A 12,793-nucleotide genomic window follows, 5' to 3' on the forward strand; every position below is an offset into this window, starting at 1 on the left:
GAGGTTATTTTAGCAGTTTTTTATGGGCATGTTATTTTAGTAATAGGCTAGCAGCTTGTGCCTTTTAGCTTAGAAACAATTCATTTTATTCTTTTAACAGAACCTTTTTTCTGCGGTGATGTTTCTTATTCTTTTCTCTTACACTTTTAGCCTAGAAACTGGCTTCATTCTTTCAGTCTGTACTTGCTCAAGGCTGTACACGATAATGTTGTTGGTACAAAGTGGAACACCAAAATCTCTGCCACTTCACGGAAACATACGTGTTTTGAAGTTAGGGCAGTGTTCTTATAACACCAGCTATTTTATTATAAAACATCTCTCTTCCCCCTATACGTTAGAGGGCAATTCCACCCAGAAGTTGCCACCACATGATATTGCTTCATTTTAGTTGTCTGATGAGACTTGACGTCATTTTCAGCCTACATGGGAGAGGACTCTTGGTAGACCAACAGCCGTCTTCACTACTTATTCAGATATGGGGGATGGTGTCTTCCCATGGCTCCTGAAGGGCGGATTAGGGCTAACACTGATGTGCTCCAGTATAGAACTTTAGTGGTGTAAGTAGGTATTCCAGCACACAGCATTGACACTGTGGTGGGACTTTTCTTATGTTTCACTTTCTTTGTCACCTCTCTGCTATTATTATGTTTCATTATCCTTATTATTGCAGTACATGCCATTTTATCTAGAACGCAGTTGATTCAATAAAATACATTGTATCAATTCCTGCTTCTGTTTGTCTTTGCATGTGTCAGACAAAGGTAACTGAGAGAAAAGAATAAGATCTGTTCCACCACGATTTCTCTGAGAAACCAGAATGTTATGCACACGGCCGCCCCAAATCACTGCCACTTTCAGGTGCGGGTAAGGTACTGCTAGCTGGCTGGAAGGGTTAGGCCGACAGTTGTTACACGCTGTGGAATTGGACTGAGTTCCCCACAATCTAGCAGTCTCATTGGTACAATAAGAGTCAACATGACATGGTGCCACCAACGTTTGGTCAGGCACTGAATTCCGGATTTTCCTGAGTATCTCTGTCTCTCTATGTAGTAAAGGCACCCTTATACTATATACATAGCCTTCCGTGGTATTGAGGATCTCCTCCTCAGCTGGATAGGTAGTACCTAATTAACACTGTAGATTGTTTAACTCCCAATTGGTGTGCTTATCTCTGAACAAGTGCATTCAACATGGCAAATCCACAATGGGTGGTAATTGCAGTAAACATGAGGCCCCCTCTCACTAACCAGTGGGGTGCTATTACACTTGTGATTGAGACACATCCAGCTTGAAGAACAGAAATGTTTTACTCTTGTGTCAAATTTCCAGCAGTTGATGAGAACACTAATATGTTCCATCATTAATGTACCTGCACAATACAGAGCATATACACACACAGAAATACCTCTAACATTTCAAGACCACAAGAACTGGCTTGATGGCGCCCTACCACATACAACACCTCATATTAGGCTAGGTCCTTTGAGCAATGAAGGCCCTACCTGGCCTTAATTTGCCATATACACACCACATCCTGATACAGGCAGCTTGGCGGTAGCTGAGGTTTGCTGTTTATACATTGAGCCTGTAGCAACATATAGACACTTAGCACAATTTGGAATGCAAACATTAAATACTAACCCAGCACAAGCTGCTCCAGATGAACAGCACACAGTCACACCAGTCATTAACCCTGTGATGGTGCATACAATTATGAGTATAGTACGTGCAAAACATGAAGAAATTATGTTTTGGTTAGCTCAAAAAATAAACGTGCTGGAAGCAGTGTTTCCTCATATGGGGCCCCAAGATAAACACAGAATTCTCATTATGTGCTTGCCATTTGGGATGGTTCCCGTGGTGCACCATTTAGGGCATAGTATTTGCTGCTCTCTACACTACTGCACCCGGTACACCAACACTTACCAATCTTCCGGAAGTGTTGAAACAAATTCAAGATGAATACGGAGCTGCCCTGGATTTGGAGTGAAGTTAATGGGCAATTTTGCTAGTGTCCGCAATAATAATGATGAGTAACCTTAAAGGGGAAGCAGAAGCACTGGCAGTGTCCTCGCGGCTCCAGGATGTTCCTCCTCAGGGTCAAGAAAGTGAGCTAGCTAAGATTATTGTTGAAACCTATTGGTTGGGATAGTTTGGGAGCCAGCCCTAGTAAATCACAATTACAAGGTAAATCTAGTAAGGATTCTACATAGCAAGCATTCTACATCTAAAAAATACAGGTGACGCTCTACATTCGGAGACCTCTGAGAAATGCTAAAACTTAAATAGTGATAATATAAAAACTCCTGTTAGATAGCAATATATTGATACACGCCAATCTCGTTCCTTTAGGTACTCACTGGATAAACTTAGTGAGAGAGGTGGGTGATCATAAAAACTAACAGCGTATGTGAAACTGAAAAAAGATTCACAACGCTCATCAGAGGTTTCAATTAAAAAAGAGAAACTTCCCCAACAAAACACAATTTAAATAGAAGGTGGCAGGTATGTCTGCAAGAAATGCCATGCAAGATGAGTTTATTGAGGAACTGTGACTTGCTCTGCTAGACAATGCAGCAGAGGTCACAATAATTAATCAGAATCTTCAAGAGCATCTGGAGGTGAAAGCAACTGACAAAGCTTTTGAAGTCGAGACTGCGGACATATGCGTTTCCCCTCCCAATAGGGTGTATAAAATGAAAATACAATTAAAGGGAGACATTGAACACACAATTAATATTATATTTTGGAAATGACCAACTGCTACTTATGACATTTTATTGGCCGAACATGGCCTCCAGAATTTGTATGCGAAGTCTAGTGGGGGGAAGAGATAATTAAGCCTTCTTTATCGCCCCTGGTTCCTGTAGAGTTAAGAAAATCGTACACATTTGATCGGACAGTGGTTCAAGCCCCTGTGCTGTATCGCAATCATGTTGTGCGGGATAAAGATTCTCCCTACCACATAATACCAATTGGGTCCTGACCACAGCCTCAACCTCAGTATCCTACTAAACATGAGACCAAAGCACCTGTGAGAGATTCTCACACAACTGGAGTACCAAGGTGTAATTCAGCCCTGCATCTCACCAATGAACAATCCCCTATTTCCCGTTGCTAAACCTGACCATTCATATGGAATAGTCCAAGATTACAGACATTTAAATAGTCATGCGCGCACATTTACTTCCAAAATGCACATAGCACAGCACTCATTAACAATATAGCATGCAAAAACACAAAACAACGTTGGATATTTCCAGCGGCTTCAGCATTTAGCATTTTAGGCTCACAAAAAATATTGCAGGCCCCCCACAGGGGTATAAGGACAGTCCTGAGCTGTTCCCATCATGTGTAATAGCCATTTTACGCATCTTGACTCTGAGGCGTTGTCCTAAGTCAACAACACCTACTTTAGGGACGATGATCTCATTCATCATCTAAAACGGGTGGTCTGCATTGTTATGGGATTTGCCGAATTGGGCTACAAATTCAGTTTGAACAAAAAAAAATTTTTGCCTTCCTCAGTGTCCTATTTTTGGGATATGAGTTATCAGATGAAGGAAAGAGCCTAGCTCCCCACTTTCTAGAAAAATGCACACAATTACAACCACCAAATACCATAAAAAACGCTCCAGTCCTTATTGGGCTTCTTAAGCTTTGGAAGAACCTATATTACAGATTATGCACAATGCACTAAACCATTATATGATTTAATACGCCTGACTTTTCAAGCAAATATTGGGCAGTCAAATACACACAAAGTTTCGGAGCAATGCAACAAGACATCCTTCCAGCAAAACACACACAAGGGACAACAAAACACATTTGGTCATCAGAGTAATTGCTGGTGCCACTGGCTTCACCTATGTAACATTTATTGAGGGTGATACCGTCCCTATAGCATACAAATCACACCTGTACTCCACAGCTGAACAATGCTTTGCTCCCACAGAAAAAGAATATTTAACTGCTGTTCAGATAAGTCATTAAAGAGAGACTTCTGACTCAAATGAAACGCATCATTGTCAAGTCTCCGATCGCAGCTCATGAGGCTGTCACAAAGGCCAGCGTTCCAAATGCAAAAGCATTACATCCACGCACTGGATCTAATGGGCAAGGTCTCTGACAGCCACTGATGTAGATTACATTTTTGACCCAAAATTCCAAACTCAAGAATTCCTTCAGTATGAAATGGAATATCCAATACCAGCAAACACTTTGCCAATTGATCAATATCAAACAATTATTCACACAGATGGTTCAGCCCAACCAGCCATATTCACTAAACACCAGTACACTGCTGCTTGCACGGTTCTGAGTGGCTACATGGCAGATGGTGAATTCCATCTACAAAATGCTTACACACAAACCTTGGGGGACTGCACTGCACAACTAGCAGAGCTCAAGACTCTGGTGATGGCACTGGAACACACTGATCCAGAACAACTAAGCATCAGAAATCCCACATGCGTCCTGGTGCAGAGAAGTTATCGAGCCCGATGTCCCATAGGTTAACACAGGAGCGTAGCAGTTGGATTTGAATGGATTCAGGACCCTTCCCAGAGGAAACCAGTTGGCACAAAGAAGGTTGGATGGTACTCCCACACGTGGATACCCAGAAGATTGGAGTACATACACCAGGGAGCCCAGGCTCATAGGTGTGAACTGACATCAGAAACCCTTGTTGGAGTCAATGGGAGCCTTGGTTGTCCAGCTGCTGTCTAGACCCGTGGACCAGGTAGGTGGAACCCAAAGGTGGATTCCACATGTGAAGAACCTGAAGCAGAAGAGGGCAGTGTCCAGACCACTCGGAAATGTCCTTGTGGTGCAGGTAGGCAATGCCTACTCTCTTGGAGGTACGTTCCTGCAGGACCGTGAAGGAAGAAGTCCAGCTGCGGAGTCCGGGAATGCAGGAGATCCTTGGAGTCACCCATGAGCTGTCCCATTTTGGTCGCCGGAATACAGGAGGGTAAGTGGCCTGCAGGACCACCAACAAGCCTTGGCAAATGCAAAATAGTTGTTGCAAGGAAGATTAGCGGTTTTTGAGGACCAGCAAGGTTCTAGTGGCTCGACCCTTGGAAGAGAGTCTGGACACTCCTTCAGCTTGGAGGAAAGCCAGCCAGAGTCAACGGAGCCCCCACAAGTGACCTACTAGGAGCAGGCACAGGGAGTCGCAGGAAGGCCTCAGCAGCACAACAAAACTGGAGCCCCATGTCGCATGAGCTGCAGAGTGGAAGCTGAACTTTGAAGTTGCAGAGTGCTGGAGGATGGGGCTTCTTGGAGTCTGAAGATCTCCTGGAGGAAGAGACAACAAGCCTTGGCAAGAGCAACAATGGTACACAGGTGTTCCATTCCAGTGGCTGCAGCAAGTGCCCACTGTCTCCCAAATTGGTCAGAAGACAAGTTGTACCCAGGGAGGACCTCCGAACCACCACCTGTGTTTCAGAGCCTTTCGATGTCCGTTGGACAGCAGTATCCACCAGCCAGTTGTTGTTGCCTTGAGGTGCCTGTAGATGTAGGGGAGTGACTCCTTCATTCCAAGGGAGTTTCCTTCTTGCTTCTTGGATGCAAACAGAGTCCTTGTGACCCTGGAGGACACACAGCCACAGATGTTGCAGAAAGCTTGCAGAGGCTGGAGAAACAGTGTTGCAGTGGGAGCCCTCCCAACTGGATACAGACTTGTTTCAGTTCCAAAAGCAGGCCAGCAGAGGTTCTGAAGACCAGAAGTAAAAGATATCTTGCAGAGTTCCTTGTAGAGTCTGGCTTGACGAATCTTGGGACCCACCCTTGGGGGGGGGGGGGGGGGATTGGGCGGGGGTGTTCCTATTCCTTAAGTAACCCTAAATGGGGGTTGGTCACTATCAGCAGTGACCCACCTATCATAGGGGGTCTGGGACATCATCAACTTGACCTAACCAGTCAGATGCTCCCAGGGGCCTATGCATGTCTTATTTCCAAGATGGCAGAATCAACCGGCCACCTGGCCCTAAGGAGGTTGTGTCCAGCAGAAATGCAACTCCATATCCGGATACTTCAAAGCAACGTCGAAGGAATGTGGTGTAACCTATAAATCCACCACTCCTTATCATCCACAAGGGAATGGGTTGGTTGAAAGATTCAACAAAACCCTTAAAGGTATCATCCTGGGACTCTCAGACAAACTAAGGAGAAGATGGGATGTCCTATTACCCTGCCTTCTTTTTGCCTCTAGAGAGGTTCCATGGAAGGGAGTAGGTTACAGCCCATCTGGGCATCTGATGGGAGCAACCTGTCAAACCACCCAGACAAGACATTGTTGACTATGTACTAGGCCTGTGTTTTCACATGGCAGAATACATGAATAAGACCACCAAAAACCATGAGGCCAGCCAAGAGCTGCAAAAGCAATGGTATGGCCAAAAGGCTGTATTGACTGTTTATCAGCCATGAGAGAAAGTGTGGGTCATGGACCCTGTGGCCCTAAGAGCTGTCCAGGACAAGTGGAGTGGCCCCCACACATTTGTGGAAAAAAGGGCGATGCCACCTATTTGGTTGATGTGAGAACTCCAAGAAGCCCCCACAGGGTGCTTCATGTGAACCACCTTAAACCTTACTATGACTGGGCTAACTTGAGCTTGCACATGCCCACTGATGAAGGGCAGGAAGCAGAGAGTGACCCTCTCACTAACCTTCTCTCCCGCAGCCATGTTGATGATTCAGCTGTCTGAAGCTCAATAGTTCCCAACTACAGCATCTTTTCGACCTCTGCTCTGATGCAATCTCTGACATGGTCAGGCTGCCTGTAGATTTTACTTTTAACGGGCAGACTGTCACTTCTGTCCACATCTTGTGCACACTAGGTTGTCTGACTGGGTATCAGGGAAAATAGTTCAGAAAAGTTACTGAGTCTTTGTAGATTGACCAGTGTCCACTACATACCTTAAGATGGCTTCCCTGTACATACAAAGCATAGAGAATCTGGGGTTTGTAGGGGTACCTCCTGTCGATTCAGGAACATGCATCCTCTCCTTGGACTGAAGGGCCTACCAGAGGGTTGACTTGCAGTGTCCAAGTGCAGTGACCACAATATAAGGCAAGCCTTCTATCTAAAGTGAAAGGTGCATGCACCATTTCACGCAGGGTTTAATGACAGGCCTGCAGACCCAATTTGCATGGCCTCCCGTGGGTGGCATAATACATGCTGCAGCCCATGGGAGACCCCTGTTGTACCACTGCCCTGGTACCTAAGTACCATATACTAGGGACTTACATGGGTGTGCCAATTGTGAGGTGTACAAGTTTACCAACAACAATATTTAAAGGAGAGAGCACAGACACTGGGGTCCTAATTAGCATGATCCCAGTGTACTGCAGTCTTAACACACTAGCACCAGGCAAAAAGTGGGGGTAACTATGGCAGAAAGATGCAATTTTCCTGCACTGTGTCCAGTTCTTCAATAAATATCTACATTACTAGCATCAAAATGGGTTCGGAGATTTGAAAGGCAACACCGTCGAACACAGGTTACTGTGCAAAATGCTACCCAATGCCCATGTAGTTCATACACTGGGTCATCAACGTGTAGGAGTGCACGTTACAGGCAGTACCTTGGCTGATGAAGCGGCCAAGTCAGCAATAGCTACGTCTTCTGTTGCCGCCATAACTTGTTTACGAACGAGACTGGATGGTAAAACACGGACTGCTGTGAAGGCTTTGGCTGACTGCAAACTGTTACCAAGGGCATATCCTGCCAAATATTCCTACTGCATAACTAGCCTGAATACTGCCTTAGTAGCAGTGCCAGGGGTGGGTGATTGTGTGATTCCGCAAACATGACTAAAGATCCATGGTGATGAAAGTGGCACATGAGGGAGTTGCTTCTGCCAATGAAGGTGTGGCGGCTACTATTTCTTTACTTTTTTTACTCCAAAAATGCAACTGGTGGCCTGGTCTACACAAACAGACAAAACAGTATGTCCTTTGCTGTGACATCTTCCATCAAATGCCCACTGCAGACACCCCTTTTTATTTCAAACAAACCACTACAATGTGTGTATCTGGACCATTGTGGTCCTCTGACACTTGACTGTGTATACAAATATATTTTTGTTGTGCTGACTCATGCTCCAGATTTATATGGGCATGGCCACAACCATCAGCTGACGCTTGAACTGTTATTAAAGACTTGCAAGTCTTTATCAATACATATGCAGTTGTGGCTTTCCACTTGGACCACAGCCCTCCCTTTGCCTCAAGGGTGTTCAGGGACACCATGGCTTCGTTAAGGGTCAAACTCTATTTCTTTTCCCCCTAACATCCCGTGGGTAAGTGTAGTGAAATGGAAGAATCAAGACTTAAAGCAATCCTTAACAGCAAGAGTACTAGGCACGTGGCATAGTTCGCTTAGTCACCTGTATGGAGTACAGAGAACACTTAGTAATCTGCTCAGAAGGTCCCTGGGAGGGCGCACCCCTTATGAGGTGCAGTTTGAAACACAAATGTACAATCCAGATTTTTGACATAAATGATCGTGTCACTGTCTTGCAGGAATCACAACAGTTCCATGATGACAACATGTCTCCCTGTGCCGCCTCTTTGGAAATAACACCAATAACATCTACAGGCTGGATTCCAAACGTTGGGGACCCAGTGCAAGAAAAGATTGCTGTGAAAAAAGAGTTTGATCCTTCATACCGTGCACCAGTTCCAGTCCTGGGAATACATGGTACCAGAATAGTTACTCTACACCGCTGCCTGGTTCAAAGGAAAACCGCTTTGTCTCCATTGATAATGTCAAGCTATATCATGTGGCTGATCCTACACAGCAGATCTAGAGGACTCTTGGGTATTTCCCATATCCCTCTCACTACAGACCAAGAATTTCCTCCACAGGTTTTGAGCAGCGATGCTGACACTTCCCCGAGCTTGGGGAGGGCGGAAAATGATCTTTCATTAGTACCACTATCTTCATCTGCGACAAGAAGCAACCAAAATAATGAGCAATTCCACTCAAATTCAACTCCAACTTTTGCACGAACCACATCTGGATATTTTGGAGACATAAATGACTCTTTCACTGACTCATCTACTTCATCTGCAACACCATTGTCAAGAGCATGTAAGCTAATAAATTGTCTCAAAATTAACTACTTTATTCGTCCATGGAAGTATCTGTGGCTCTTACGAACGATACTTGCCTTTCTCCTTTCGATTGGGTTTGTCATAATCTTTTTCTTAATCATACATGGTAATTACCTTCCTTAATGCCCTGCAGTCGAACTGGTGGATGAGGTCCTAAAACCGCATCTTTCCTCACATAAGGTCCCAACAGTCCAGTGGTGGTGCCGCCTGAATCCAGCAGTCTCACTAGTAAAATGAGAGCCAACACGACAATGTGATTGATACCACACCACTAACGTTGCACAGAGTTGTTTTGCGCCTAAGTTGATTTTTCCACCGTAATGTGAATGTGTGTTGTCTAAATGGCATTCATACTCTTAATTCATTCATTGTTTCTTGCATTGGGGGGGGGGTGTTTAGCCAAGTGTAATTTTGCTCTGAAATGTGTTTTCATTATTATGATGTGTGCTCCTAAAGGACATTCCATAATCCTCCTTACTTGGCACTAGAGCGGAATTAGTTCCTGAGAAAGATTTTGCGTCTGAAAGGTATTTTCATATCTAAGTGATTTGTGCTCCTAAGTGTTTTCCACACTCCTACTGATGTGGCACCAACTTACACTTCAACCACATGTAAATCTCCAAACCTTCAAAACTAGATCAGTGAAGATGAATTATGTAGCTATCATAACTTTGTCAGGTATGTAGTGAGGCTCTCATAACTGTACATTGTGTGGCAAATTGAACAGTTTTGTATTCCTATGATTATGAAATAAATTTACTGTATGGGCCTCATTCCAGCTGCCCCCAATAATACCGAATGGGTGGTAACAGCAGTTACGCACCCCATTGGGGTTTTGAGATCTACCCAAACATTTTGGATGAGTCCACCCCACCCCCACACCAAAAATGTTCAGGATTTGCTGTAGAAAAAGTATTTGAGTATGTTATTTTGTAAAATCTCATTATCCTGATTACGTCTGACATCCTTCTGCTGGAATTATCAATGCCCCTCACATTGGTAAATCTTGTGGGAAAGGGCCAACAGGCCGAATTCCACCAAGTTTATAATCCACCTTTGTATGGTGTTAACTGCTGGGCCATGTCAGCCAGTGGAAGGGAGGGGGGGGAAGCAGCCTTTTATTCTATGGCAGATAGAGTATTTCCTTACTCCTGTGTTTCATTTCTTGTTTTAGACTGACTTTCCACTCCCAGAATTCATCATCGCCTTGGGCTTCCTCCTCGTGCTCCTCATTGAGCGCATTGTCCTGGAGTGCAACAAACCTGCATCTGAAGAGACAGTCCCACTCCTTTCTTCGAGCGGGCAGGCCCGCCTTCCCAGACTATCCAGTGAAAGTTCTGAAACTTCCAGAGATGCTCAGGACATGGAAAAAGCAGGACATCACTTCCATGTAGATTTCAACGCACACTCCTCGTTCCGCTGCCTGATCCTGATCCTGTCACTGTCCCTGCATTCTGTGTTCGAGGGGCTGGCCATTGGGCTGCAGAACACACAGTCGGAGGTGCTACAGATTGCTATTGCCATTCTCGTCCACAAGAGTATCATTGCAGTCAGCCTGTCCCTCCTCCTAATGCAGAGTGCGTTGAAGCCCTGCTGGTTCAGACTTTCTATTGGTATTTTTGCAGTAATGTCTCCTTTGGGCATTGGGCTTGGTGTTGCGGTGATGCAGAATGAAGGTTTGTGGAGCGGGATGGTTCAGTGTGTACTGGAGGGACTGGCAGCTGGAACCTTTGTATACATCACGTTCTTGGAGATCCTGCCACATGAATTAAATTCCTCCAAGTGGCGTTTGCCTAAGCTCTTCTTTATTGTAATGGGATTCTCCTTGATGACCGGGTTGAGATTTTTAGGCTGAACAATGTGTGCCATTAACACATTGACTTTTTTTGAAGGCTCAGAGTGTTACAAGATTTGCAGTTTCTCCGGTAGAGCAGGTAAATTATCAGCAATTATGCAATCAAATAACGTGTGAACTTTTGATAAACTGGGAGAAAGTGCAATCTCCATTCAAGGTCTCCGTCTACCTGAGGCGCTGCACGTGAACAGGTACTCTCATATGCATGTGATTTCAGCTGCCATTGTGCATGAACATAGGAAACATGGTATCCATTCTTGCTCAGTGAACACATTGAGGTACCACGGAGTGTGGATTGCCTTTTACCCATCTAGTTCTAATATTTAGTATTTTAGGTGATTTTAACTGTAGTGTTGAAATATGTTTTAAATATTCATTTTATTTTGGTCTTCTATACCTTTGTAAAGAAAGGGTGAATTTGATGATGTCCCCAGATATACCATTAGGGTGTGTTCTGTACAGACCAGTTGAGGATTACTCTTCCTTGGAGGATCTGTTGAATTTCAGAACACAATCTGTACAGTGTAGGGATGTGAAACTATTTTAAGCACTCTTCTGCAAATAAAAATGGAGGCCCTCTGGACAATGAAGGTTGATGTTACCTTCATAACATTGAATGGTTCTAATGGATGCTGGGGTAATCTGATGAGTGTGAGAGTACCGACCTCAAGACAAAATTTGCAAGCAGCATAATCAACTAAGACCTTGGTGTTACAAACAAACAAACTTAATTTGCAACAGACATGAGCATTCACTGAAAAATCTAGGACTATGATGGAGCATGAGTATCCAGCTGTGAAACAAAAACAATTAAAAATGTACAGTGTTGAAAGGGGTAGCCTAATCTACAAAACATTGAAAATGGCAGGGATGTGTCAACAACCGAATCCCATCCAGGCAGTAATCGTCTGTACTGAGGTGCAGGATGTAAATATCCTTAGAGGATGTTAGTTTGGAGGAATCAAAAGTAAGCTATTCACTGACAGGCTGGTGTGCCACCTGGCCATCATTGTAGTGAGTTACAGCCGGATGCAAAAGTTATAATATGCAGCCTATTCAATACACCGGCTTAAGAATTGAATACTATTGTAAGTTTCGTGTTCAGTTGTTGTTGCCTGTAAGTTGTGCTAAACATCGTATCATCCCTTTGATAAAATGCATTGACTATGCAGTTTTCTGCAACTGAAAAGAACAGATGAACACTGTTAACTGTTTTTTAAAGGTACTGTTTTATTGGCCAAGACAAATAGCTTGGTTTTGCCAGCACTAGATTATGAATTGGGTTTATGCTACCCAATCTTCCCCCATCCAGAGCAAATACTAGCTAACCTAAGTCACAGTTTAGTCAAATTTTTCTGGACTCTGATAAGGGCTGGCGAATTGGAATCGGGATCGATTTGCATTCTTTACAATGAAAATAGTCTAGTTAATGTTGTCTGTATTGATCCAAGTTTGAATACCTTTGCAGCCACAGCAGGGCAACTTTCAATAAAATGTAAGACTTAACACAGTTAGGTGGCTTAAAATGTCTACATTTAGATGTTCCTAACATAAATTCATTTTTCACAATTGCCAAATACATGCTACAGTCATTCTAAGTTTTGCAGCTCATTTACCTATCTATACCGTTAAGTATTTATAGGTGGTAGCTAGCAAAATGATGGCTAGACAAATATTTGGTAACATAAACAGTTAAGAAATGAGGCAGTTATCATTTAGAAATGTTAGTTTTTTTTAAAAATCACAATAGAAGTTCATAGTTAATTTTATGCAAGCCAGAATATGTACTCACTAAATGTAACCTATTGTTAGTT

The 12,793-nt window shown here is 43.8% G+C and overlaps 1 protein-coding gene across 2 annotated transcripts in view; it reads left to right on the forward strand.

The window, feature by feature from the left end:
• The window catches only part of LOC138284145 (zinc transporter ZIP1-like), a 32,679-nt gene extending 21,110 nt beyond the window's left edge, over positions 1-11,569 (forward strand). For both annotated transcript variants that reach the window (XM_069222628.1, XM_069222627.1), the window contains exon 3: positions 10,299-11,569. In XM_069222628.1, coding sequence (XP_069078729.1) covers positions 10,299-10,979 — 681 coding nt within the window. In that variant the 3' untranslated portion in view covers positions 10,980-11,569. The remainder of the gene's footprint in view (positions 1-10,298) is intronic.
• The last annotated feature ends 1,224 nt before the right edge of the window (positions 11,570-12,793 follow it).

The sequence above is a fragment of the Pleurodeles waltl genome, chromosome 3_1 (assembly GCF_031143425.1).
Source record: "Pleurodeles waltl isolate 20211129_DDA chromosome 3_1, aPleWal1.hap1.20221129, whole genome shotgun sequence".
Classification (NCBI taxonomy): domain Eukaryota; kingdom Metazoa; phylum Chordata; class Amphibia; order Caudata; family Salamandridae; genus Pleurodeles; species Pleurodeles waltl.